The sequence below is a fragment of the Narcine bancroftii genome, chromosome 12, assembly GCF_036971445.1.
Source record: "Narcine bancroftii isolate sNarBan1 chromosome 12, sNarBan1.hap1, whole genome shotgun sequence".
In the NCBI taxonomy this organism is placed as follows: Eukaryota; Metazoa; Chordata; class Chondrichthyes; order Torpediniformes; family Narcinidae; genus Narcine; species Narcine bancroftii.
Window position 1 is genome coordinate 58184767 of NC_091480.1, and position 27795 is coordinate 58212561.

Here is a 27795-nt window from a genome sequence, read left to right on the forward strand (position 1 = left end):
CTCTGTTCTACTACATTCCCCACCATTCATCGTCAGTTCCCGTACCCTGAGGTCCCTCTGTTCTACAACACTCCCCACTGTTCACTGTGTCAATCCCTGTACCCAGAGGTCTATCTATTCTACAACACTCCCCACCGTTCACCCTGTCAGTCCCCGTACCCCGAGGCCTCTCTGTTCTGCAACACTCCCCACCATTCACTATGTCTGTCCCCATACCCTGTGATCTCTTTGTGTGGCATGGATTCAGTGGGTGCAGTTTGGGTGGAGGAGGATCCAGTTTGTGTGATGTGGGGTAAAGAGACCCAGTGGGTCCAGTGCGGTATGATAACATGCAGTTTGTTCCGTGCTTGGATGTTGAGATCCCATAGATCCAGTGCTGGGGTGAAGTGACCCCGTGGGGCTGCTGAGGTCCAGTGGGTCCATGGTGGGGGGGGAAGATGACCAATGATGGGCACAGAGATCAATTGTGTCCAGCACAGGGATACAGGGGTCCAGTGGACCTGGTGTGGGTGTAGCGGTCTAGTGGATTGGCAGAGATCGAGTGGGTCCAGTACATGGCGACACCGATATCCAGTGGGCCCAGTGGGGTAGAGATCCAGGGAGAGAGATCCAGTGGACCGAATGCATGGATACATAGATCCCGTCGATCCGATCCAGGGTGCAGAGGCCCAGAGGGAGTGTGGGGATCTGGTGGGTCCGGCGGCAGCCCAGAGCTAGTGCATCCAGTGCAGGGATGCAGAGGTCCAGTGGGTCCAGTGCTGAAGTTCAAAGATACATAGCAGATGTTGTTCATTCAGAAAAGGAATCATTTAATTTCCCTCTTTTCTTGCAAAAATAGAAATTGCAGGAGTTCCAGCAGTGGGGGTGAGGGAGGGGATGAAGTCGGCTTACGGTTGGAAACCCCCTCCCTCAGGCCACAATTCCCTCCCACATGAGACGTCCCTCAGCCAAACCCCTCCAGCAGAGGAAAGACCAACAGGGGATCGGGTGAATTTCCCCCACAGTAGCCTTCCTGGGACCCTCCCTTTCACCCGGCGGGAGGCCTCTTGTCCCCTTCCACTCCACCCACCCTCACTGACCCTTCACCCCCTTACTGACCTTTCACCCCCCACTGACTCTTCACAAACCCACTGACCCTTCCCTCGCTCACCTTTCACTACTCACTCACCCTTCACCCCAATGACCTTTCAACCCCCTCGCTGACCTTTCACCTCTATTGCTGACACCACCCCACCACTGACCCTCTAACCATCCCTACTGATGCTTCAACCCTGTTGACTCTTCACCCCTTTGCTGACCCTTCATGACCCCACTGATGTTTCACCCCCTCACTGACCACCCCTACTGACCCTTCACCCCCCCTTAATGACCCTTCACCACTTCACTAACCAACCCTTCACCCCTTGCTGACACTTCACCCATTCACCCCCAACTAACCATACCCTACTGACCCTTCACCCCCTCACTAACCATCCCCTACTGTCCCTTCACCCCCTGCTGACCCTTCACCCCTCACTAACCACACCCTACTGACTTGTCACCTCCCTTGCTGACCACCCCTGCTGACCCTTCACTGCCCTCAATGACCCTTCACCACCTCACTAACCACACCCTACTGACCCTTCACCCCCCCATGACCCTTCACCCCCTCACTAACCATCCCTACTGATGCTTCAAACCCTGTTGACTCTTCACCCCTTTGCTGACCCTTCACTACCCCACTGACGTTTTACCCCCTCACTGACCACCCCTACTGACCCTTCACCCCCCCTCAATGACCCTTCACCCTTCACTAACTACCCCTACTGACCCTTCACCCACTGCTGACCCTTCGCCCTTCACAAACCACACCCTACTGACCCGTCACCTGCCTTGCTGACCACCCCTTACTGACCCTTCACCCTCTCGCTGACCCTTCACCCTATGCCACCTCTCCCAGCCAATTAGAGTCCATGCTGGGGTTTGGTGTGACACTCCCCAGAGCTGGGGTCAGAGGGTGGGGGAGGGGCTGCGTTCCATGACCTCCTCCGGCCCTTCTCGAGATAAGCAGTCTGGGTTTTCCAACATCTCCCGGATCAGGGGGGGCATCGGTCCCGGAATTTCCATCTTCAGGCTGACGGCCCGCTCAGCACCTATATGTTGGGGCAGGGAGGGGAGCGAGAAGAGAGGGATGGGAGAGAGAGAGAGAGAGAGAGAGAAAATGGATAGAGAGGGGAGGGGGATGAAGACAGAGGGGGTGAGAGAGGGAAGGGTTAAGAGAGGAGACAGAGAGAGGGGGAGAGAGAAGGGCAGAGAGGGGGAGAGAGAGGGGAGAGAGAAAGTGGAGAGAGGGGAGAGAGAGGGATAGAGAGGGAGAGAGAGGGGAGAGGGAGAGAGAGGGGAGAGAGGGGAGAGGGGGAGAGATGGAGAGAGAGAGAGGGAGAGAGAGGGAAGAGGGGAAGGGGAGAGGGAGAGAGAGGGATGAGGGAGGGGAAAAAGAGAGGGGAGAGGGGAGGGGGGAGAGAGAGCAATGTTATCTGAAAGAGAAACAGGCCCTTCGGCCCATGATGTCACTGCTGACCCTTGTCCCTGTCGACACTGCCCCAACGTGCCCACATCAGGACCCTCTGTTCCTTGCTTGTTCAACAGTCTGACTAAATGCCCGTTAAACCCAGTGACTGTATCTGATTCCACCCCCTTCTCTGGCCATCAGATCCAGATACCAAACACTCTCTGTGTGAAAACACTTCCCCCTCGGGTCCCCTTTAAATCTCCTTTCCCCTCCCCTTAAACCTGTCCCTCTTATTTTTGATCCCATGACACTGGAGAAAAGGCACCCCCACCTCGTCCTCCGAGAAACGCATCCCAATGTGGGCTCCATCCACCTCCCTCCCCGTGTTCGATGCGAGAGACACTCACCTTTGGCGCTGATCCCGCGCAGGTCAGTGATCTTCATCAGCATGCGCGGGAAGACACCGGGCTGGTCGGGACGTCGGGTTCGCACGTACAACTTCAGTGCCTCCAGCAGCGGTTCCTGCAACCGATCAACTCGGCCTGGCTCCTCTAGATCCATACGGTCTGTAGGAAGGGAAGCATGGAAAACAATAGACAATAGACAATAGGAGCTGGAGTAGGCCATTTGGCCCGTCGGGCCAGCACCGCCATTTTAGATCATGGCTGATCATTACCATCAGTACCCCTTTCCAGCCTTATCCCCATAACCCTTAACTCCGTTACCCACAAGAGTCTTATCTAACTCTCTTTTGAACATAGTCAGCGAATCCGCCTCTACCACCCTCTGTGGCAGAGCATTCCACAGATTCACACTTCTCTGGGTAAAAAAATGCTTTCTCATCTCCGTCTTAAAGGGCCTACCCTGTATTCTTAAACTATGCCCTCTAGTCCTCGTCTCCCCCATCATTGGGAACAAGTAATCAGACTTCACCTTGTCTATCATCACCCTGATGATTTTGTATACCTCAATCATGTCCCTCCTCATCCTTCTAAACTCCAATGGATACAAGTCCAGTTTTTCTAGCCTTGCTGCATATGACAACCCTGCCATCCCTGGAACTAACCTTGTAAATCTGTGCTGCACACCCTCTATAGCTAATATGTCCTTCCTCAAGTTTGGAGACCAGAACTGGATGCAATACTCCAGGTGGGGTCTCACCAGGGCCCTGTAAAACTGCAGAAGGGCGTCTCTGTTCCTATACTCCAATCCCCTCTTTATGAAAGCCAACATTCCATTTGCCTTCTTCACAGCTTTCTGAACCTGCATGCTAGCCTTCAATGACCGGTGAACAAGTACACCCAGATCCATTTGCACTTCCCCACTCCCTAGCTTGTCTCCATTTAAATAATACTCAGCTTTCCTATTACTTCCCCCAAAATGAATAACCTCACATTTGTTCACATTGAAATTCATCTTCCATTTAGCCGCCCACTCCTCCAGCCTGTCCAAATCCCTCTGCATTTTCCTTACATCCTCCTCACACCCCACACCGCCACCCAGTTTAGTGTCATCTGCAAATTTGCTCATGTTATTTATAATCCCCTCATCCAAAACATTAACATAAATTACAAACAACTGAGGACCCAACACCGATCCCTGAGGCACTCCACTCGTCACATCCTGCCATTCTGAAAAAGACCCATTTACTCCAACCCTTTGTTTCCTATCTCTTAACCAATTTCCTATCCATGTCAGCACCTTACCTCCAATACTATGCTCCCTGATCTTGCCCACTAGACTCCCGTGCGGTACCTTATCAAAGGCCTTCTGGAAGTCCAAATACACCACATCCACTGGCTCTCCCGAGTCCACCCTCTTTGTCACATCCTCAAAAAATTCCAGAAGGTTAGTCAAGCATGACTTACCCTTAAGGAATCCATGCTGACTAGCCCTTATACTATTATTACTGACTAAGTGTTCTGCTATTTCTCCTTTTATGATGGACTCCAATATCTTCCCCACCACTGATGTCAGGCTAACCGGTCTATAATTTCCCGTTTTCTCCCTCCCTCCTTTCTTAAAAAGCGGCACCACATCAGCCACTCTCCAATCCTCAGGGACCTCCCCGGAATCTATGGAACTTTGGAAAATGTCGACCAGTGCCTCCACAATTTCCATAGCCACCTCTTTAAGCACCCTAGGATGCAGCCCATCAGGCCCTGGGGATTTATCAGCCCTCAGTCCCAACAATTTACTCATAACCTCCTGCTTCTGGATCCGGATATCCATTAGATCCCCTACCTCCCCAGTAAAGTTCCCCAAGTCTCTTGGTACCGCATGACCACTACCCCCTAACTGACTATAACCTATATCCTCCTTGGTGAAGACAGTTGCAAAGTATTTGTTAAATTCCTCTGCCATCTCCTTGTTTCCGGTAATAATTTCACCCTTGCCCATTTTCAAAGGGCCAATTTTAGACCGAACCAATTTCTTCCTCTTCACATACTTAAAAAAGCTTTTGCTATCCTCCGCAATATTATCTGCTAATTTCCTCTCGTACTTCATTTTCCCGTCTCTTATGGCTTTCTTAGTTACCCTCTGATGTTCTTTGAAGGTTTCCCAATCCTCTAATTTCCCACTCCGCTTCGCTATCTTATAATTACTCCCTTTGGACTTGATAATGCACTTGATTTCCTTAGTTAGCCAGGGCTGCCATTTGCATCCCTAGAGCCTTTTCCACTTTGGAATAAATTTGTCCTGAATCCTGTGAAAAATGTCCATAAAAACCTGCCATTTTTCCCCAGTTGTCCTCCCAGCTAGTGTATCTTCCCATTTTATTTTGGATAGCTCCTCCCTCATAGCTGCATAATCCCCTTTATTTAACTGCAGTACAGATGCTTCCGACTTCCTTTCTTTTTCCCTTTCTAATTGCAGCTCAAAAGTAACCATACCATGGTCACTATTCCCTAATGGCTCCCCTACATCGAGGTCACTTATTAACTCTGCGTCACTGCACAGCACCAAGTCCAGAATCGACTTCCCCCTGGTAGGTTCCTCCACTAGCTGCTCCAAGAAAGTATCTTGTAGACATTCAATAAACTCAGTCTCTTGTGCTCCTGCCCCCGTCTGATTATCCCAGTCCACCTTCATGTTAAAGTCCACTTTCCTGACTCCCCCAATCCAGGGGTAAGCACTTCCCTGAGTGTTGAATCAATAAATTCCTCGCTCTCTCTGATTAGCCTCAGATCATCTAGCTGCATCTCCATTTCTTTAATTTTTTTTCTAAATGCTTGTGTCTCATTACATCCCCTGCAGGTATGTCCTGTGGAAATGTTTATGGTCTTGTCACCAACCTCCTCACACTCTCTGGTGAGCCTAAGGTCATCTAGTTGGAGCTCCAGTACCTCAACTCGGCCCCTAAGGAACCCCACCTCCTTGCACCTGGCACAGATATGGTCTTTTGGGAGGGTGGAGGTCACCCATGGCTCCCACATCTGGCAACTTGAGCATAGCACCAACCCCATGGACATGGCTCAGCCTTTTAATGTGGACACATCAGTGTCCACACTGGAAACAAGGTGCAGAGGGACTCCACTCTGTGTCTGACCTTGGGAGTGTGAAGGGACAGTGCGGAGGGAGCTCCACTCTGTGTCTGACCCTGGGAGTGTGTGATCGGATGGTGTGGAGGGAGCTTCACTCTGTGCCTGCCCTCGGGAGTGTGTGATGGCACGGTGTGGACAGGGTTGTGAGGGGGACAAGGGTTGGGGAAGTGTCCCTCTCTGACCTGGGAGGCGGGGGTTACCTCCACAGATAAGGCAAATGGCACTGAGCAGCCCCGTCTCGGTGTCGTCCATTCCCAGTGGCAGCAGCCGGTTGGCAAACGCGAACAGCAGATCGGTGAGTGGGCCAAATCCGGCGTTGTGCATCTGGGTCCTATTCAAGGTCAGCCCGTCCGAAAAAGTCATGGTGTCCTGGTCTGGCGTGTATCGTGTACAGATCCGCAGCATCTGCAGGGTTGAGGCAACAATTGCTTCAGCAGCAGGCCAATCTGCCCATCACTCTGTTCTAGACCTGCAAGTCCAGCTCCTCAAACACTCGCTCACCCCCTCTCGTCCCCACACCCCTCCCTGTCTCTGTAACCCCCTCCAGTCACCTACACCCTTCGCTTTATCTGTAACCCTTTCCAGTCCAATACACCCCTCCCTGTCTCTGTCAACCACCTCCAATCCCCTACACCCCTCTCTGTCTCTGTAACCCCAACTGGTCACCACTCCCCTCCCTGTCTCTGTCAACTTCCTCGGGTCCCTAAACCCCTCCCTGTCTCTGGAACCCCCTCCAGTCCTCACACCACTCCCTGTCTCTGTCAACCACCTCCAATCCCCTACACCTCTCCCTGTCTCTGTAACCCCCTCCGGTCCCTACACCCCTCTCTGTCTCTGTCACCCCAACTGGTCACCACACCCCTCCCTGTCTCTGTAAACCTCTCCAGTCCCCTACACCCTTCCCTGTCTCTGTAACCCTCTCCAGTCCCTAAACCCCTCTCTGACTCTGTAGCCCCTTGGTTTGAACCCTGAGGGGTCATTCTGGAGATGAATTGGAGGCAGATTTAGATTGGATCCTGGAATTCGGATGGACCTGGGGCTGGAATCTGGGTTTTAGCCCGAGGGATTGCAGCTGTGTCCCCTGGGGCTCTGGTTCCACAATTGGCATTGGGCCCCAGGGCCGGAGCCAGGGCCTCGAGTACTCACCAGGATGTCCAGGCAGGCAGCCTTGAGTAGGGTGATCTGGTCAGCGATGGTCAGGCTGATGAAGCCAGGCAACCTCTTGGCAAACTCCACTATCTTGATGATACATTTGGTCGCCAATTCACTGAACTTGTCCCAGAGTCCCAAGTCCAACTGAACCCGGTGGTCCGCACTGGAGTTCTGAGGGTGGGGGAGAGGGAGGAAGGAGGGGAGAGGGTGCAAGAGTTTGGAGGGGTGGGGAAGATGTGTCAAAAGAAGGAGCTTGTTCATTGTCCACTGAAACACAAATTTGTCTGAGCCCCTCCCTCCCTCCCTCCCCCTCTCTTTCCCCCTCCCCATTCTCTCGCTTCTCCCCACCCTCTCTGCCATCTCCATCATCCCTTCCCCCCTCTACCTCTTCTTTCTCTCCCCATCTCTCTCCCCATCTCTGTCTTCTCTCTCCCCCTTGCTCTCTTCCTCCTTCTCTCTTCCCCCTCTTTCTCCCCATCTCTGTCTTCTCTCTCCCCCTTGCTCTCTTCCTCCTTCTCTCTTCCCCTCCTCTCTTCCCCCTCTTTCTCCCACTCTGTCCCCCTTTCTCCCTCTCTCTCTCCCCTCCACTCCCCCCCTCTCTCCTTCCTTTCTTCCCCCTTTCTCTCCTCCCTCTCTCCCCCTCTCTCACCCCCCTCCCCTCTCCCTCTCTCTCTTCCCCTCTCCCTTCTCTCTCTCTCCCTCCTCTCCCCCTCTCCTCCTCTCTCCCTCCCTTTCTCTCCCTCCCTCCTCCCTTTCTCCCCCTCTCCTCCTCTCTCTCCCTCCCTCTCCCCATCTCTCCTCTTCTCCCTCCTCTCCCCCTCTCTCCTCCTTCTCCTCACTCTCTCCCCCTCTTGCCCCCCTCTCTCCTCCCTCTCCTCTCTCCCCTTCTCTCTCTCTCCCCTTCCTCCTCTCTCCCCTCCCCTTCTCTCCCATCTCTCTTCTCGCCCCAACTTCTGCCTCCCCCCCTCACCGTGGTGTACTTCCCCAGCTGGCACAGGGAGGGGAAGGTCTCCTGGTGGGCCCGGCACACTTTCTCGACTAGCTCTTCGAGCTCGGTGTTGAGCTGCAGACCCTCGGCTTCCTCCTCCGTCGCTCTCCTCTTCTTCACATTCCGATCGTTCCGAACCGCTGTCAACAGATACGGCAGTCAGCGTGGGGTGCAAGGGAGGTGGTGGGGAGGAGGGGGAGAAGGGAAGGGTAGGGAGAGAGATGGGGTAGCAGGGAGAGGAGAAGGGAGGGGTGAAGAGGGGAGTGAGGGAGGGGATGAGGAGAGGAGTGAGGGAGGGGAGTGAGGGAGGGGGTGAGTAGGAACCTTACATTCCTTGGACATCCCGACCTGGAGACATTTCTGGAGCCGACAATACTGGCACCGGTTCCTGGTCACCTTGTTGATGGAGCAGCTCTTGTCCCGGTGACACGTGTACATCATGTTCTTCTGGATACTCCGGCGGAAGAAACCCTGCATAACAACATGGCAGTGAGACCACTGTCCTCGCGTTTGCTTCAGTTGTCATCCCCACACACAACAAGGATGTGGCTGCACTGGAGAGTGTGCAGAGGAGACTCCCCAAGACTCTGCCAAGACTGAGGCCTTCAGTGATGGGGTGAGGTTGAACAGGCTGGGCAGTGAAGGAGGCTGAGGAGGGTGGGGGGGGAGAAGACCATGAGGGACGCAGACAGGGGAGGTTGTCAGTATCTTTTCCCCAGAGTCATGAGATCAAAAACAAGAGGGACAGGTTTAGGGGGAGGGGAAGGAGATTGCAATGTACTTAAACATGGACACTCGACGCGGTAACAGGCCCTCCCAGCCCATGATGCTCAATTAACCTATGACCCCGGTACATTTTTGAGGGGTGGGAGGAAACCAGAACCCCCTCCACCCCTGGGGAAAACCCATGCAGACACGGGAAGAATGTACAAACACCTGACAGACAGCGCGGGATTCGTACCTGGGTCACTAGCGTTGTAATGGTGTCGGAAGTAAAACACGAAGGTCTGCAGACACCGTGGTTGAAGTAAAAACACAAGGCTGGAGAAAGACAGCATTATTTCCCCCACCCCCTTCCCCTGCTGTGCCCTCCCTCCCTTCTCATCCTACTACCTTCTGCCCTGTGGGACCATTCTCCTCTCCCTGTCCCTCCCCTCTTACCTTTATATCCTGACACCTGCCCAGATTTTGCTCACCTTTTGATGAAGGATTCAAACCCGAATCATCAGTTCTGTATATTTACCCTTGCTACATAAAGTTCACGGTAAAGTAAAAGACTCTTGTAAACCTCTACAGGTGGATCATGAAGAGGATTCTGGCTGGTTGCGTCACAGCCTGGTGTGGAGGCACCAACTCTCAGAACAATAATAAACTCCAGAGGGTTGTTAACTCGGCCTGCGACATCACAGGCACCAGACTTCACTCGATCGAGGACATCAACATGAGACGGTGTGTTAAAAAAGTAGCCTCTATCCTCAAGGACACCCACCCACCAGCCATGCCCTCTTCACTCTGCTACCATCGGGGAAAAGGTCCAGGAGCCTAAAGGCGAGCACTCGGCAGCACAAGGACAGCTTCTTCCTGAATAATCAATGAACCAAAAACACTGCCTGACTTTTCATGAACTATTATTTATATTTTTTATTGTAATGTGGTAAGATATTTATAATGTGAATGTTTCACTGTGACGCTCCCGCAACACACCGAACTTGTTCATGACAATAAATCCTGATTCTGTTTGACCTGCTGAGCTTCTCCAGCATTTACTATAATTGTCCTAACCGCGACACTAGCTGTTATGCTAACTGCTACGCTAACCATTACACTAACCGTTAAGTTAACCATTACGCTGAGTCTTACACTAACCGCTGCACTAACTATTACACTAGCTGTTAAACTAATCGTTACACTAACTGTTACGCTAACCATTACACTATCTGTGCCAACGGTGATAAAAGGGACCCGGGGGGGGTGGGTAAGTTTTTTCACACTAACCATTACACTAATTGCAACACTAACCACTACACTAACCGTTAAGCTAACCATTTCACTAACTGTTATACTAACCGCTACGCTAACCATTACACTAATCATTACACCAAGTGTTACACTAACTGCAACACTAACCGTTACATTAACTGTTACACTAACCATGACCCAAATCATTACACTAACTGCTACACTATCCGTTACACTAACCATTACATAACCACAACACTAACTGCTGCACTAACCATTACACTAACCATTAGACTAACCATTACGCTAACTGTTACACTATCCGCTACACTAACCATTACACTAACTGTTATGCTAACTGTTACGTGAGCCATTACACTAACAGGTAAACTAACTGTGCCAACGGTGCTAAAGAGGACCCGAGGGGTAAGTGTTTTCACACAGAGAGTGGTTGGTATCTGGAAGTGACGACCAGAGGAGGGGGTGGAATCAGATACAGTCACTGGGTTTAACGGGCATTTAGTCAGACTATTGAACAGGAAAGTGGAGAGGGTCCTGATGTGGGCACGTGGGGTCAGTTTGACTAAACGAGGCTATTGACCAAATGATGAGCTTCATTGATTGTGGTAACACCAGGTTTGATCATGAACAACTCCTGATTTTTATCTTGACCCAACCTGGGTTTTCATCATGATTGTAATTTTTATGAAGAGTCCAATCCAGATTTTGAAATGAACCCAACTCAGGTTTGGTGATGAATCTCGTCAAGGTTTTTGGATAAACCCCGTCCAGGTTTGGTGATGAATCTTGTCAAGGTTTTTGGATAAACCCTGTCCAGGTTTGGTGATGATGCCATTCCAGGTGTTTAGGATATTTTTAAAATCCCCACTCCATATTTCATGGCCAACCGGTCAGGATTTGCAGCTGATCCTCTCCAGTTTGATCAGTGATCCACTCCAAGCTTTGTTTTTATCCACTCCAGGTTTGGCGATATCTTCACTGGTGTTTTGGAGGTGAATTCACTTCAGGATGCATGAAGGACGACGTATTCAGTCCTTCGGATGAGGATATGCTGTTTTGTCAGCAGAGGGGAGACCTGGGCGAGGTTTAGAATATTATGAGGGGCAGTGGTGGAGCAGACAGTTACAGTATTTGTTCAGGGTGGCTGCAGAGGGAGAGGGATTAAAGGAGATGTGTGGGCTGAGAGACTATAAGATGGAGGAGCAGAGTAGACCATTCGGCCCATCGAGTCTGCCCCACCATTCTCCCCCACTTCCTTCCCTTCTCCCCATTGATACCCTGACTGTTCAGATCCTGATCAATCTCTGCGTTAAATGCACTCAGCGACCCTGGCCTCCACAGCCGCCGCGGTAGCAAATTCCAGAGGCTCACCCCCCACCACCTACCCCGGATAAAGAAATCCCTGTGCATCTCTGTTTTAAATGGACTCCTTCAATCTTGACGTTTGTGCCCCTTTGTCCGAGAACAGTGGTGAATGCGGGCTCAATTTGAATATTTCAGAGAAATTTGGACAGGTCTGTGGATGGGAGGGATTGCAGGTCAGTGGGACGAGGCAGAAACAAATGGTTCAGCACAGACTAGAAGGGCCCATTTCTGTGCTGTCGAAATTTATGTTCTACGGTTCTAACAGTGGGACTCACATACCAAGTTATCAGATGCCCCCATGCAAACGACTTTTCCCCATCTATATGGGTGTGACGGCAGTGGAGAGGGTCAGAAGCCACACATTTGGAGGCCTCTTGTGGGGCCAGCACCTTGAGGCAGAAGACACACCAACACCTCTCCAAGCTATGATGTCCAAGCAGATTTGGCATGTCCTCAGATACCTCGTCGAACACCCCGTCCGGGAGCACAGAGGAAGAGTGTCCAGCTGGCTGCATTGTGGCCTGGTTTGGAAACGAGTGCCAAGGAATGCAGAAGGTGCAGGAACCTCACCAAGTCCATCACAGGCACCGACCTCCCGTCCATTGAAGACATCGGCAGCCGATATCACAAAGAACCACATCACCATGGTCACCGCCACTTCTCACTGCCTCCTAATCCATGTTCTAAAACAGGTTTATCCAACAGGGAACAGTTGAGGACTTTAACCCTGACTGGAAACTACTCCGTCCCCCAAAACATCTGTCTGATGTACTGACACATGACATTGTTTACCTGGATTTCCAGAAGGCGTTTGATAAGGTGCCATATAAAAGACTTGAGGATGCAGAGTTGGGGGGTGATGTATTAGCCTGGGTCAGGGATTGGTTCACCAGGAGAGGATTGGGGTAGAGGGGTGTTTTATCTGGTTGGCCATCAGCGGGGAGCAAGGTGGCCGCAGGGATGGGTGCTGTTCACGGTGTACATAAACGATGCGGACGAGGGGACTGTGTGTCGTGTGTCTACATTTGCTGATGACACTAAATTGAGTGGAAAAGCAAATTGTGCAGAGGAGACGGAGAGTCTGCAGGGAAAGGTTGAGTGAGTGGGCAGATGGAGCACAATGTTGGTCAATGTGAGAGTATCCACTGCAGAAGGAAGAATGGAAGATCAGAATATTATTTAAATGGCAAGTGATTGCAGTATGTTGCCATGCAGAAGGACTTGGGAGGGTTTGTGCATGAATCACAAAAGCCTGGTTTGCAGGTGCAGCAGGATATCGAGGAGGCCAATGGAACGTTGGATTCCATTGCGAGAGGGGATTGAGTTTAGGAGCAGGGAGGTTCTGCTACAACTGTACAAGGTCCTGGTGAGGCCACATCTGGAGAAATGCATGCAGCTCTGGGATCCTTACTTGAGGAAGGATGTGCTGGGTTTGGAGGCAATGCAGAGGGGGTTCACCAGGTGGATTCTAGAGATGAGGGGATTGGCCTATAAGGAGAGATTGAGGTATCTGGGAATGGACTCGCTGGAATTTAGAAGAATGAGAGAGGATCTTATAGAAATGTATAAAATTATGAAAGGCATAGATCAGATAGAGGCAGGTAAGTTGTTCCCATTGATGGGGAGACCAGAACTAGGGGACACAGACTCAAGATCCAGGGGAGTAGATTTAGGATGGAGATGAGGAGGAACTGCTTCTCCCAGAGGGGGGTGAATCTGTGGAACTCACTGCCCATTGAAGCAGTGGAGTTGACCTCAGTAACTGTATTTAAGACAAGGTTGGATAGTTTTGTACATAGTCGGGGAATTAAGGGATATGGGGAAAAAGCAGGTGGGTGGAGATGAGCCGAACATCAGATCAGCCATGATCACATTGAATGGTGGAGCAGAATCGATGGGCCGAATGGACCACTCCTCCTCCTCGTTCTGATGTTCTTGTCTCTTATTTTTTCCACCAGCTGCAACTGTGAATTTTCTATTTATTAACCCTTTTTCTGTGTGGCCACATTCATCTGCAATTGATGTATCCGATGGGTGGCTGCAGCAGGTCCGAACCTTGGTGCCTGTACATTATACTGATGACAGTAAACTCTCATTCAACCGAAAGGGGCTGCCAGGGGCAGTGGTGGAAGCGGATCCAACAGTGGTGTTTGACAGTCCACCAGACAGACCTATGGACATGGAGGGAATGGGGGGGGGGGTGGGGAAATAGATCAGGTGCAGGAGAAGAGTTTAATTTGGACCAATTCAGTGACAAGGGGAGTTCCGCAGGGATCTGTTCAGGGACCCTGATCTTTGTGACCTTTATAAATGACCTGAATGGAGAGGCAGGAGGATGGGTCAGTCATCGTGGATATCACTCGAGGTCAAGGATGTTGGCCTTTGTTCTGTTGATCTATTTATGGGCTCTCAGATGGTTTATGAGTCCAATCTTGGAGGAAGATTGGCTCAGTGAGCGAAGATGCCTGTGCGTGTATTTGTTTAATGTGCACTTGATGTTTCACTCCAAGAAGCACATGATACTTCACAAATCAACCAACTAATCCCAATGGACAGGAGACCATGAGGATCGGAGCTGGTGGATTTGTTGCAGCCTTCGTCCCCCTTCACAGCTGTTGACTTCAGTCACTTCATCTGCCTGTCCCACTGTTGACATCCTGGTTGGATTGTTTTTGTCAGGGACCCCACCCTCAACCTTACCGCCATGGGTGGCCCTAACGGGAGCATCACACCAGACGGCATCACTCTCGGGATCACAGGGCCACACAAGCTTCTCCACCAGGGCAAGGTGACAATCCACGGAGAAGGGGGTCAGTAAGTTTGCAGATGATACGAAGGTTGGAGGAGTTGTGGATGGTGCTGAAGGTTGTTGAAGGTTACATATAGACAGGATGCAGAGTTGGGCAGAAAAGTGGCAGATGGAGTTCAATCTGGGTAAGTGTGAGGTGATGCATTTTGGAAGGACAAACCAGAAGGCTGAGTACAGGGTTAATGGTTGGATACTTGAGAGTGTGGACGAACAGAGGGTATTGTATTGTGTTCAGTTCTGGTCATCTCATTACAGGAAGGATGTGGAAGCTGTGGAGAGGGGGGAGGGGCAGAGAAGATTTACCAGGATGTTGCCTGGTTTGGGAAACATCTTATTAGCAGAGCTGGGACTTTTCTCTTTCGAGCGTAGAAGGATGAGAGGAGACTTGATGGAGGTCCACAAGGTTATGAGAAGCATTGATAGGGTGGACAATCACCTGTTTCCCAGGGTGGGAGTAGCAAACACCAGAGGACATCTGTACAAAGTCAACGGAGGGAAATATTGGGGAGACATCAGGGTTAAGTTTTTTTAAAACAGAGAGTTGTGAGGGCCTGGGATGCCCTGCCAGGGATGGTGGTGGAGGCTGGAACATTAGGGGCATTTAAGAGACTCTTAGACAGGCACATGGATGGAAGAAAAATAGAGGGTTATGGGGTAGGGAGAGTTTAGTATTAAGGAATATGTGGGTCAGCACAACATTGAGGGCCAAAGGGCCTGTACTATGCTGTAATGTTCCACGTTCTATTTCAGCACGGACTTGAATTCATTCTGCTTTTTTTCTGATCAATTTACTTGAGACTTCCTGGTTGATTCTCTGAGATACAATTCACATTCCTCTGATGGACCAGATTTCGTGATGAATCCACTCCATGGTTTGCAATGGATCAGATCAAGGTTTTGCGATGAATTTCGTTCCTCATTTCGTGATCAACCCTCTCTCCACTCCCTCCCATCCTTTCCCTTTCCTTCCCATCCCACCCACTCCCTTAATTAATCCACCCCTAGTTTTCTAAATGATCCACTCCGAGATTCCTGATTTAATTTTTAGAATTTCTCATGAACTAGTTCCAGATTTTGTAACTCTGGGTATTTTTCTGGATTCATTTCAGATTTTCTTATTAAGACACTCTACATTTTGATCCTGTCTGAGAATATTTGTCCATCCATTCCATGAATCCAGCTCCAGGCTGGCTCGCACAGCTGGAGCATCTCTCAGCGTCTGTGCAACAAGCCACTGACAGTTTGGGCCAAAATTTGGCACGGATCCATCAGTCCCATCCATCTCCACACTGTTGGCCAATTGGGGAGGAGGATTGAGGGAACTTGAAATGGTGGGGGGGGGTTCGGGTAGTGAGGGAAGCCTCTCCCTTCCCACTCCCCCTCCTCTTCCACCCTCTCCCTTCCCCTCCCACCCTCTCCCTTCCCTCCTCTCCCTTACCCTCTGTGAGAGATGAGTAAAACTAATATGAAAATATGAAAGATGAAGAAAACTAGTATGGCTATATGTGTAATGAATAAAGTCAGTATGAATAGGATAAGGATAGATAATAGAATGTAGGAAGTAAAGTTAGTCTGAATAAGATAAGGGTCTTCTCGCCTTTTAGACAGAATTAGCAAGTTCTGCATATAAGAAGTTAGTAAGCCCTGAGAGTCAGGAAGGTGTGAATAAGGACAATGACATGATGGGACACCAACAGGATACCCCCTGGTCCTCCAAGTTCACAGAAACAGCACGTAAGCAGACAGGATTGCCTAATGCCAAACTCATCCAGGAGGCAGAAGAATGTAAGGGGGAGGGTACTTCTATATGAAATAAACTGTATAAAAGTTGGGTGAGCCCCAGTGTATGTGTGCATTCCCAGGGTAAGGGGAAGCACCCAACTTTGCATTGTAACATAACATAACAACAATTACAGCACGGAAACAGGCCATTAGGCCCTTCTAGTCCGCACTGAACCAAACACCCCTTTCTAATCCCACCTCCCTGCACAATGCCCATAACCCTCCATCTTCTTCTCATCCATATACCTGTCCAACCTTTTCTTAAATAATACAATTGACTCCGCCGCCACTATTTCTCCCGGAAGATCATTCCACACAGCTACCACTCTCTGAGTAAAGAAGTTCCCCCTCATGTTACCTCTAAACCTCTGCCCCTTAATTCTTAACTCATGTCCTCTTGTTTTAAACTTTCCTCCTCTTAACGGAAATAGTCTATCCACATCCATTCTGTCTATCCCGTTCATAATCTTAAATACTTCTATCAAATCCCCTCTCAACCTTCTACGCTCCAAAGAATAAAGACCCAATCTGTCCAATCTCTCCCCATACTCCAGATGCTTAAACCCAGGCAACATTCTGGTAAACCTTCTCTGCACTCTCTCCACTCTGTTTATATCCTTTGTATAATAAATGTTCTTTGTTCTCAATTTTTGTCTCGAGCAAATTCTGTGAAGGTACTTCTGTTTCTAACAATTGGGGGCTCATCCGGGATCCCACTCCCTCCACTGACAGAGTGCCCGACGACAAGGGTAGGTGCACCCTGGCTGATTCAGCTGGACTCATGGACGGCGGGTGACTTGTCAGTAGATGAAGCGAGTGATATCCGAGAAGAGGCAACGGAGAAGAAATGACGGGAGGACGTTAAGGAAGCGCGCTAGGAATAGCTACTGGATCCCGGTAAGAGGAATTTTACTTACCTGTTAGTATGGGAGGTGTGAGTAGCAAGGGAAATAGTCCTAAGGAAGGACGGGACAATCAGATAACTTAGCAAAGTCCGTTAGGATTAATGCTATCTGATTGGGGTGCGGGGAAAACCCGTGGGAAAGACAAACACCATGGTCAGGTATTGCTGTCTGGAATGGGTTAAAAAACCCGATAAAAGGGAATTCGGTATATTGGCCAAAGTTCGGATCCGATGAGGACTGGATGTGTCAGGCACTGAACATCTGGCTCTATCAAAATCAAAGAGACAATATTGAGAGCAGAGAATATGGAGCCTAGCCTGCTGGCTCAGTGGACCGGTTGATCAACTGGTTTTGAATGAAAAGGAATGTAAGGACAAGAAGGATGAGGAACCTTTTGTCCACTGAAACACAAGGATGGGATGTGTTACATTCCCTTCCTCCACCTTATGCTCCTCCTATGCCGGCTCCTATCTTTCCCCTCTCTCCCCCACAGCTAAAGGAGAAGAAAGTAGGGGTGGTATGATGACCTGTTCACAAAGTACTAGATTACCACCTCAATTGACAAGAGAGGGAGGAGACTTTGATTCAAAACAGTGTGAGACCCTCCGGGAGGGAAGGACAGAACCCTTTGATTCATTTCCCGGAGAGCAGGAATCTAGACATTATAAAGGAGAGGATAAGCCAGAAATTAACTGGATGAGACCTTTACGGGAAGTTCCCATGGGAGGGGATCTCGGTTTCGTAAATGTGCCCCTGACTAGTACGGAGGTGTGTAATTTTAAGAGAGAATGCCCAATAAACATAAAGGAAAGGCTAAGATTTTGATGCAGGGAGTCAAGGAAGTTGTGGAGGTACAGCAAGGAAAGGGTAGGGGCTGTGTCCCAGCTCCTGGACATTGGGAGGAGCTCCGGGAGTGGGAGAGTAGAGACCAGAGCAGGGGCAAGGGGAGAGGGGAATTCCGGGGACGACGACCGTTCCCTGGACCTCGTGGTAATCCCGGTAGGAACTGGGAAACAGGAGCATTAGTTTGCTACCATTGTAAAATGGAGGGACATTTTAAGAGAGAATGCCCAATGCGAGCCAGGGAGACGTGATCTTATGCACTGATCTTTTTGAGAGATCAGTATCACTGATCTAAAAGAGAAGTGAGGATTGTGAGAGATGAGTAAACTTGAAATGAAAATATGAAAGATGGGGAAACTAATATAGACACATGGAGTGATAGATTAAACCAGTATGAACAGGCTAAGCATGGAAATTAGGATGCAGGAAGCAGAGTCAGCCTATGTAAGATAAGAACCTTCTCGATCAGTGAGCCCACCTTATGAATAAGATAAGGAGAGGCAAGGAATAATAGAATGTAGGAAGTAGAGGTAATATGAATGAGATAAGGGTCTCCTAGCCCTAGATAGAAGTACCAAGTTCTACATATATAATTAGTAAGCCTTACATAGATTTATCAAGTTATGTATATTAAATTAGTAAACCCTAGACAGGATTAGCGAACTCTGCATATGAAGAGACTGTAGCTCTGAGAGTTGGAAATGGGGGCTCGTCCGGGATCACACTCCCTCCACTGACAGAGTGCCCGACGACGGGGGTAGGTGCACCCCAGCTGATTCAGCTGGACTCACGGACGGAGGGTGACTGGTCAGTGGATGAAGCGAGTGATATCCGAGAAGAGGCATTGAGAACAAACAATGAGAGGAAGTTAAGGAAGCGCGCTAGAGATTCCTACTGGAACTTGGTAAGAGGAATTGTATTTGCCTGTTAGTATGGGAAGTGTGGGTAGCAAGGAAGAGAATCCTAGTGAAGGATGTGAGAATCAGATAACCACGTACAGCCCGTTGGGATTAATGTTATCTGATTGTGGTGCGGGAAGAGCCCGTGGAAAGAACAAACTGACCATGGTCAGGTATTGTTGTATAGAATGGGTTAAAAGCCCGATTAAAGGGAGCTCCGTATACTGGCCAAAGTTCGGATCCGAGGATGACTGGATGTGTCAAGCCTTGAACATCTGGCTCTATCAAAACCAGAAAGATAATCTTGAGAGCAGGGAATATGCAGCCTGCTGGCTCAGGGAACCGTTCGATCAATTGGTTTTGAATGAGAAAGAATACAAGGACAAGAGAGATGAGGAACCTTTTGTCCCTGAATCACAAGGATGGGATATGTTACATTCCCTTCCTCCACCTTATGTTCCTCCTATGCCGGCTCCTATCTTTCCTCCCCCTCCTATGCTCTACCCTTCTGCACCTTTCCCTCCTCCCCCACAGCTAGAGAAAAGAGAAGAGAGTAGGAGTGGTATGATGACCCTTCACAAAGTACTCGATTACCACCTCTATTGACAAGAGAGAGAGGCAACTTTAATTTAGTGCAGTGTGAGACCCTCCGGGAAGAAAGGGCAGAACCCTTTGATTCATTTCTCAGAGAGCAGGAACCTAGACATAATAAGCCAGAAACTAACTGGATGAGACCTTTACGGGAAGTTCCAATGGGAGGGGGTCTCGGTTTTGTAAATGTGCCCCTAACTAGTCCAGAGGTGTGTAATTTTAAGAGAGAATGCCCAATGCAAGCCAGGGAGACACGACCTTACGCACTGATGTGTTGGAATATAGGGGTTAATTAATCATAGAAAATATGTAGAATATATGCTTATGTACTATTCAGTTTGTATACATGAATCCAGTACTATGTAACAATTTAATATTTACCTCATGGTGAAGGGAAAGGGTAATGTAAGTAAGGGGCAGCCACAGTATGTAGCAAAGTTGGCTGATTACAGTAGGTTTAGAATTGCCTGCTCCCAAAATACAAAAGAGAGGATATGTATGAAACAATTTAGTAGGAATGTTAAGGCAAAAGGAGGTGTTGATTAGCACAAACAAAAAGAATCCTGACAGAGACTGTCAGAAACAAAGCGAATGGAATCAGTAAGAAGCTAAGACGGAAGGAGGTGTTGAGTAGAACAGAAGAATATGGCCAGATGAGAACAAAGAAATAATTAGAAATATCTGGGATATGAATTGATTTCTGATCAAAACAACAGGATATTCTGACCTTGAGGATTTTTAAAAAATGGGAGCTCTACACCCCAGATAACTGCAGAGCAGGAAATTACTTGTGATAAAGCTCATGCAAGAAATCTAGCAAAGAAAGCCAACTTTTGTTCTGTATAAGGTTGAGCTATATAAACTGTAGAGACTGGACAGTAGAGGTCAGTCTTGGGGAATAGCTCACTGTGCAGGTGACCTATGAACTAACGACTGAACCAGAGCTCTATTAAGCTTTATTCTTATGCTGTGTAATAAACTGATTCTCCTATCACTTCATTTAACAAACACGCTGGACTCAGACGACACATAGACTAAATTAAGGGTAGGGTAAAGCCAGAGTCCGACAGATGGAAGCAGATTATGAATAGGGGAGTCATGGTTCTCAGTCAATACACACCGTGGGGCTGCACGGAAAACCATTGGTAAATTTAAGCATAGAACCCCACAGTGACAAGATGGTATATTTAGTAGATTCTGGGGCAGCCCGGTCTAGTATTTTACAACCACCCGAGGGTGTTAGGATAGAAGGGACAGTGATAGTTTCGGGAGTAGGAGGAAGAGACTTTACGGTCCCTGTATTAAGAGATGTGAGAATTCAAATGGGCAACAAGATAATCACAGAGGATCTTCTACTAGTTCCCCAAGCTGGAGTTTGTTTGTTAGGACGAGATTTACAGGACCTATTGGCTATCTGCACCAGACCACAAGAATCAGGTATCGGGGTTCAACTATATGTATTAAGCGAGGAAGATCGAGAACTTATAAATCCGAAAGTATGGGCAGAAAAAGGCAATAGAGGAGTGTTAGATATTCCTCCCCTGCAAGTTACTCTAAAAGATCCTGAGCAAGTAATTAGACGAAAACAGTACCCAATTCCTATGGCTGGCCGAAAGGGGCTGCAGCCAGTAATTGACCAGTTGGTGAAAGATGGTATACTCGAACCTTGTATGTCACCTTTTAATACCCCAATTTTACCTGTCTAAAAACCAGACGGTACCTACTGATTAGTGCAGGACTTGAGGGAGCTAAACAAGATTATTCTCACCCGTCACCCAGTTGTACCTAATCCCTATACAATAATGGGTAAAATCGATCCCCATAGTAAATGGCTTAGTGTGATTGACCTCAAAGATGCTTTCTGGACCTGTCCATTAGCAACAGAGAGCAAAGACATGTTTGCCTTTGAGTGGGAAAATCCTTTTACTGGACGCAAGAATCAATACCGGTGGACTGTCCTTCCCCAGGGCTTTACAGAATCACCAAATTTATTCGGTCAGGTCTTAGAATCCTCAAGGATGTGCTGAACAATTAGATCAATTTTTGGGACCAAATACATATACCTGGGATGAGTTAACATCTATCTTTAAAACACTCTTTACTTTGGCATGACCAGGGAATAACCCAGCTTCTACAGATCACACAAGAAGCATTTGTCCAGAGGTCTGAGGATAAGCAGAAAGGAAAGGCTAAGATTTTGATGCAGGCAGTCAAGGGAGTAGTGGAGGAACAACAAGGAAAGGGTAGGGACTGTGTGCCAGCTCCTGGACATTGGGAGAAGCGCCGGGAGTGGGAGAGTAGAGAACAGAGATAATTTCATAAATCACAACTTCTCACTTCAGTCACTGACCAATATTAATTAAAATTCATGCTGAAATGTAAATGTCATAAATATGTAAGATAAAGAAAGGATCTGATTTGTAAAGTTGCTGTACCAGCCAGTTGAAGGGGGAGTCTGCATGTCCCTTTAAGCATATTGTGGCACTTGAAATTGAGGCTTCAGGCTCCTGTCTTGCAGTTAGAGGTATGGAGCCCTATCAATAGATTTAGTACATTCCTTCGACACATTCAGCAGTCAAGGTCCGTGAGTTTAAAGATCGCCCAGTTCTGGAGAATAAAGAAACCTCTGGGGATTCCAATAAGTTTAATGATTGATTTCTCTGGTGCATTTTCCTCCGGAGTGAAATTAATGCCTCAGCACAATTTCTCTGTATTGCCGCTGTAATTTAGTTCATGATAACTTTCCCCCATTCATCAGGTTTATATTTAAATCCGGTCGTGCGGAAGTTACATTGTAAATGATCACGGAGGTAAACCCTGCGCGAGTGGATTCAGCTTAATGGAGAAATAAACCTGCGAACTGGTCTATGGTGGTGTGTGAGTACTGCAATAGGTGGAATATGATTTAAATTGGTGGCATAGTTCAGAACAATTGGGTGCATAGGAATAATAATATAATTAATAGCTCACAGATCTTGTACCAGATGCTATTCAGTACATCTCGGCTTCAGGACTGGAAGATTGGCATGTTACAGAGAAATTGGCATGGCACCAATATTTCTTGATTCAATAATAACTCCACAAGCTCCAGGATTCATGCAGCAGAACTTTAAGTGGAATATAATAGAAACTTCTTCTTTTTTCTTTGGCTTGGCTTCGCGGACGAAGATTTATGGAGGGGGTAAAAAAGTCCACGTCAGCTGCAGGCTCGTTTGTGGCTGACCAGTCCGATGCGGGACAGGCAGACACGATTGCAGCGGTTGCAAGGGAAAATTGGTTGGTTGGGGTTGGGTGTTGGGTTTTTCCTCCTTTGCCTTTTGTCAGTGAGGTGGGCTCTGCGGTCTTCTTCAAAGGAGGCTGCTGCCCGCCAAACTGTGAGGCGCCAAGATGCACGGTTTGAGGCGTTATCAGCCCACTGGCGGTGGTCAATGTGGCAGGCACCAAGAGATTTCTTTAGGCAGTCCTTGTACCTTTTCTTTGGTGCACCTCTGTCACGGTGGCCAGTGGAGAGCTCGCCATATAATACGATCTTGGGAAGGCGATGGTCCTCCATTCTGGAGACGTGACCCATCCAGCGCAGCTGGATCTTCAGCAGCGTGGACTCGATGCTGTCGACCTCTGCCATCTCGAGTACCTCGACGTTAGGGGTGTGAGCGCTCCAATGGATGTTGAGGATGGAGCGGAGACAACGCTGGTGGAAGCGTTCTAGGAGCCGTAGGTGGTGCCGGTAGAGGACCCATGATTCGGAGCCGAACAGGAGTGTGGGTATGACAACGGCTCTGTATACGCTTATCTTTGTGAGGTTTTTCAGTTGGTTGTTTTTCCAGACTCTTTTGTGTAGTCTTCCAAAGGCGCTATTTGCCTTGGCGAGTCTGTTGTCTATCTCATTGTCGATCCTTGCATCTGATGAAATGGTGCAGCCGAGATAGGTAAACTGGTTGACCGTTTTGAGTTTTGTGTGCCCGATGGAGATGTGGGGGGGCTGGTAGTCATGGTGGGGAGCTGGCTGATGGAGGACCTCAGTTTTCTTCAGGCTGACTTCCAGGCCAAACATTTTGGCAGTTTCCGCAAAGCAGGACGTCAAGCGCTGAAGAGCTGGCTCTGAATGGGCAACTAAAGCGGCATCATCTGCAAAGAGTAGTTCACGGACAAGTTTCTCTTGTGTCTTGGTGTGAGCTTGCAGGCGCCTCAGATTGAAGAGACTGCCATCCGTGCGGTACCGGATGTAAACAGCGTCTTCATTGTTGGGGTCTTTCATGGCTTGGTTCAGCATCATGCTGAAGAAGATTGAAAAGAGGGTTGGTGCGAGAACACAGCCTTGCTGTGGGAGTGGGAGGCGGCGGCCCCAGTCCAGGCACAGGGAGAGCAGCAGCGGCCCCGGCCCCGGTCCGGGCGAAGGGTAGACGGCGGCGGCCCCGATACGGGCAGGAGCAAGGGGGAGACGGCGGCCCCGGCCTCGGTCGAGTGAGGCAGGCGGAGGCCCCGGTCCGGACAGGGAGTGGGAGGCGGCGTCCCCAGTCCGGGCACAGGGAGAGCAGCAGCGGCCCCGGCCCCGGTCCGGGCGAAGGGTAGACGGCGGCGGCCCCGATACGGGCAGGAGCAAGGGGGAGGCGGCGGCCCCAGTCCGGGCACAGGGAGAGCAGCAGCGGCCCCGGCCCCGGTCCGGGCGAAGGGTAGAAGGCGGCGGCCCCGGTACGGGCAGGAGCAAGGGGGAGACGGCGGCCCCGGCCTCGGTCGAGTGAGGCAGGCGGAGGCCCCGGTCCGGACAGGGAGTGGGAGGCGGCGGCCCCAGTCCAGGCACAGGGAGAGCAGCAGCGGCCCCGGCCCCGGTCCGGGCGAAGGGTAGACGGCGGCGGCCCCGATACGGGCAGGAGCAAGGGGGAGACGGCGGCCCCGGCCTCGGTCGAGTGAGGCAGGCGGAGGCCCCGGTCCGGACAGGGAGTGGGAGGCGGCGGCCCCAGTCCGGGCACAGGGAGAGCAGCAGCGGCCCCGGCCCCGGTCCGGGCGAAGGGTAGACGGCGGCGGCCCCGATACGATAATAGAAACTAGCCTGTACTTAAATGATTGTGTGTGCAATCTTCATAAGAACATCTTTTAAATTTTTTTGGTGCCTGTTTTACAGACTGTTTTAAATAAGGCCAGCTCCTGTGAGCTGTGGCACAAGGCATTCAATGTTTAAAATTACAATAGCGATGTTAAATAATCGTCAAATTCATTGCCGTCGGCAGTGACAAAGACGTGTCTTATTCCCACTCTGCTATTTTAAAATAAATTCATTTAGAATATAGTTAATATCACTCGCCGAATCATTATGGCTAATTGTGTACTTAAGGCAGAACTAAAGGTTGACTATGTTTCAAGTTCTCTCGCAGGGGCTCTTGTGCTGCAATATCTGTTATGTACTCACTCTAACAAATTGCAGGTTGGTTGCCTCATACAGACAAGCAGCTCCAACTGCGTTTTAATAAGGTCTAATATATTCAAAACCCATGGAAATATGGTTTGTGTTTCTTTTTACAATTTTTCTAAATATAACATTTACACTAACACAAAGAAAAGTCAGGTTGTTATGGTAAACGGTATCTTGCCCCAGAACGATTTTGGAAACTATTGTAAAACAAAAACAGATAAGGCATTAAATTGCAGCTATTCACTTTTAATTAGCATTTCACCAAGTAAACAGGATCGTGAACTAATAAATCCTGGGAATACATGGGCAGTTAATTAAGACAGAAGGGTTTATTAGTTCCAAACCCACCCCTGGAGTATCCTATTCATTCTATTAAACCGGGTGATTGGGTTTATGTCAAAGCATGGCAAGATCAACTGAAACCTGTCTGGGATGGCCCCTATTGTGTACTTTTAATTACAGACACTGCCGCGAACGAAAGAAAAAGGCTGGAGCCACATCCAACGAATTAAACCAGCTACTGAACCACAGAATAACAACATTGATAATCTACCCTCCACCTGGCGTGCAGTCCTTCATCCTTCTGACCTGAAAGTTACACTACGCCGTGAAAAAGTGCCGTAATGTTGTTTTTACCATTTACTGTATTGTTTACTTGTTGCTTGCCAATTTCTGGGACATCACTTAATTACTCACAATGTATTAAGTCCTCCTGGAATAGGGGCAGCAGAGGTGACAATTATTTACCTTTAGAATGTAGACAGGGCATAGAAATAATGTATAGTCATAGTGGGATATGGGTTAACAAGGGATTCCAACACAGACCAGGGGAACTGAACAGCTTTAGTGGAGTAGATTTAATTTGTATTTTAGCTTACACAGGTATTAAAAACAGGAGTTTTAAAAGGTTAGCACAAAGGAGATGGTGGGACAAAGACAGGCAGAATGCTAGTCAGGATTGTACATGCGGCAGAGATAGAGTTAATACATATGCTAATTTACACAGACAGGCTTGGACTCACAAGTTCAATGATATTTATGCTAATGTTAGCAGACAAGCTGCAACACACAGGTTAAACGATAAGAAACAACCCTCCCCAACTTGGTCTCTTCTCAAACATCCTTTGGGTCTCTCATACATTCAGAATGACAAACACCACCCCGCTAAGGGGAGCACCAGTTACAAACGACGTGAGCTGCTACAGAACTTTAAAGCTGCTTGGCATTTAAATCGTTTAATCAGACTCCAGACAGCCTTGAACATCATCATCAAATAGAGATCGGTGGCCCTGAGTTTCGGGGCTGAAGAGGAATGGCAGATACGAGCCACAATTCAACGGAACCGCCTGGCTCTCGATTACTCGTTCGCTGCTGAAGGCAGCGTTTGTGAAAGACTGACTAAGGACAATGCTCACAACAGTCAGGCGGTTAAAGACATTTCTTCAGGAGTTCGAAAAGCTTCCCATACCCAGGTACAGACTTGGCAACCTTGGTCTGGTGTGGGATGGACTAGACTTTTTATACCGCACATTAGGGTTAGGGTTAGGGTTAGGGTTAGGACCGGTGGACGGTCCTTCCCCAGGGCTTTACAGAATCACCAAATTTATTCGGCCAGGTCTTAGAACAAATACTAGATGAGGCTCCTTGGAGAGAGAATTGTCAGTTGATACAATATGTTGATGATTTGTTAATCACGGGAAAAACGTAAGAATTAGTTAAACAGTATACTGTTGAACTTGAATTTTCTGGAGAATAAGGGTCTCAGGGTGAGCGAATCCAAATTACAATTTGTTCAATCAGAAGTTAAATACTTAGGTCATCTGGTGAGTCAGGGGATTAGGAAAATAAGTCCAGAGAGGACACGTGGTATTCTACAGATCCCACCTCCCAAGAATGCCCAAGAACTTAGGAAATTCCTTGGTTTAGTGGGATACTGTAGAATCTGGATTGAAAATTATTCTAGCCTGGTCAGATTTCTCTATGATAAACTCACGATTCTTGGGGGCGAAGCTGTTGTCTGGACAGAGGAAGAGATTAAAGATTTTAACTTGGTGAAACAGCGCCTTATTAGTGCCCCAGTGTTGGCTTTATCCAACCTAAATAAGCCATTTGACCTATATACCAATGCGAAAGGAGGTGTGGCCACCGGAGTACTAACACAAGAGAGGACAGGCTGTAGACAGCCATTTGCTTTTCTGTCAAAAGTTTTAGACCTTGTTTGTTGTGGTTGGCCAGAATGTGTGCAAGCCATCGCAGCCACTGCTATTTTAGTTGAGGAAGGACGAAAGATTATGTTTGGTGCCCCGATGATAGTTCACACCCCTCACACAGTCCATAATATTCTCTTACAACGTGCTGGAAGGTGGCTCACAGACTCTAGAATTTTAAAATATGAAGCGATCCTAATGGATAGGGATGATTTGACCCTGATTACGAATAAAGAACACAATCCAGCAGCTTTCTTGGTTTCTCCAAATTCTGACAATACCATAAATGAGTTAGAGCATGTATGTTTAGAGGTAATAGATTTACAGACCAAAATTAAAGAGGATTTAAGCGATGAGCCTTTACAGGAGGGTGAAAGGTGGTTTATTGATGGATCTTCCCGTTGCATTGATATAGCGGGTATAGTGTAGTGGATGGGAAAGAAGGAGTGGTGATTGAAGCCGGTCGCCTTCCCGGTCATTGGTCAGCACAATCTTGTGAATTGTATGCCCTCTGTAGAGCTCTCCAGGGTCTAGAGAACAAGGTGGGCACGATCTACACAGACTCAAAGTACGCTTTTGGTGTAGTGCACACCTTTGGGAAGATCTAGAAAGAGCGGGGAATGATTACTGGAAAAGGACAAAAGTTGATCCATGAAAACTTAATTGTCCAATCCCTAGATGCTCTTACATTACCAGAGGAAATAGCTGTAGTTCATGTACGGAGCCATCAAAGTGGTGACAGTCCTGAAGCACAGGGGAACAGACAGGCAGATGCAGCTGCCAAACAGGCTGCACTCACGGAGAAAATAGACAGGCAGCTGTTACTGC

General features: G+C 48.7%; 1 protein-coding gene across 3 annotated transcripts in view; it reads right to left on the bottom strand.

Moving 5' to 3' along the window:
* Positions 1–1784: 1784 nt before the first annotated feature.
* The window catches only part of LOC138747161 (retinoic acid receptor gamma-A-like), an 81240-nt gene continuing 55229 nt past the window's right edge, over positions 1785–27795 (bottom strand). For 2 of the 3 annotated variants that reach the window (XM_069906132.1, XM_069906133.1), the window contains 6 exons: positions 8506–8647; positions 8159–8316; positions 7183–7359; positions 6237–6441; positions 2899–3057; positions 1785–2132 (listed from right to left, as the gene is read on the bottom strand). In XM_069906132.1, coding sequence (XP_069762233.1) covers positions 1990–2132; positions 2899–3057; positions 6237–6441; positions 7183–7359; positions 8159–8316; positions 8506–8647 — 984 coding nt within the window. In that variant the 3' untranslated portion in view covers positions 1785–1989. Of the gene's footprint in view, positions 2133–2898; positions 3058–6236; positions 6442–7182; positions 7360–8158; positions 8317–8505; positions 8648–9137; positions 9184–27795 lie in introns of all 3 variants that reach the window. The other variant, XM_069906134.1, reaches the window with a different exon arrangement.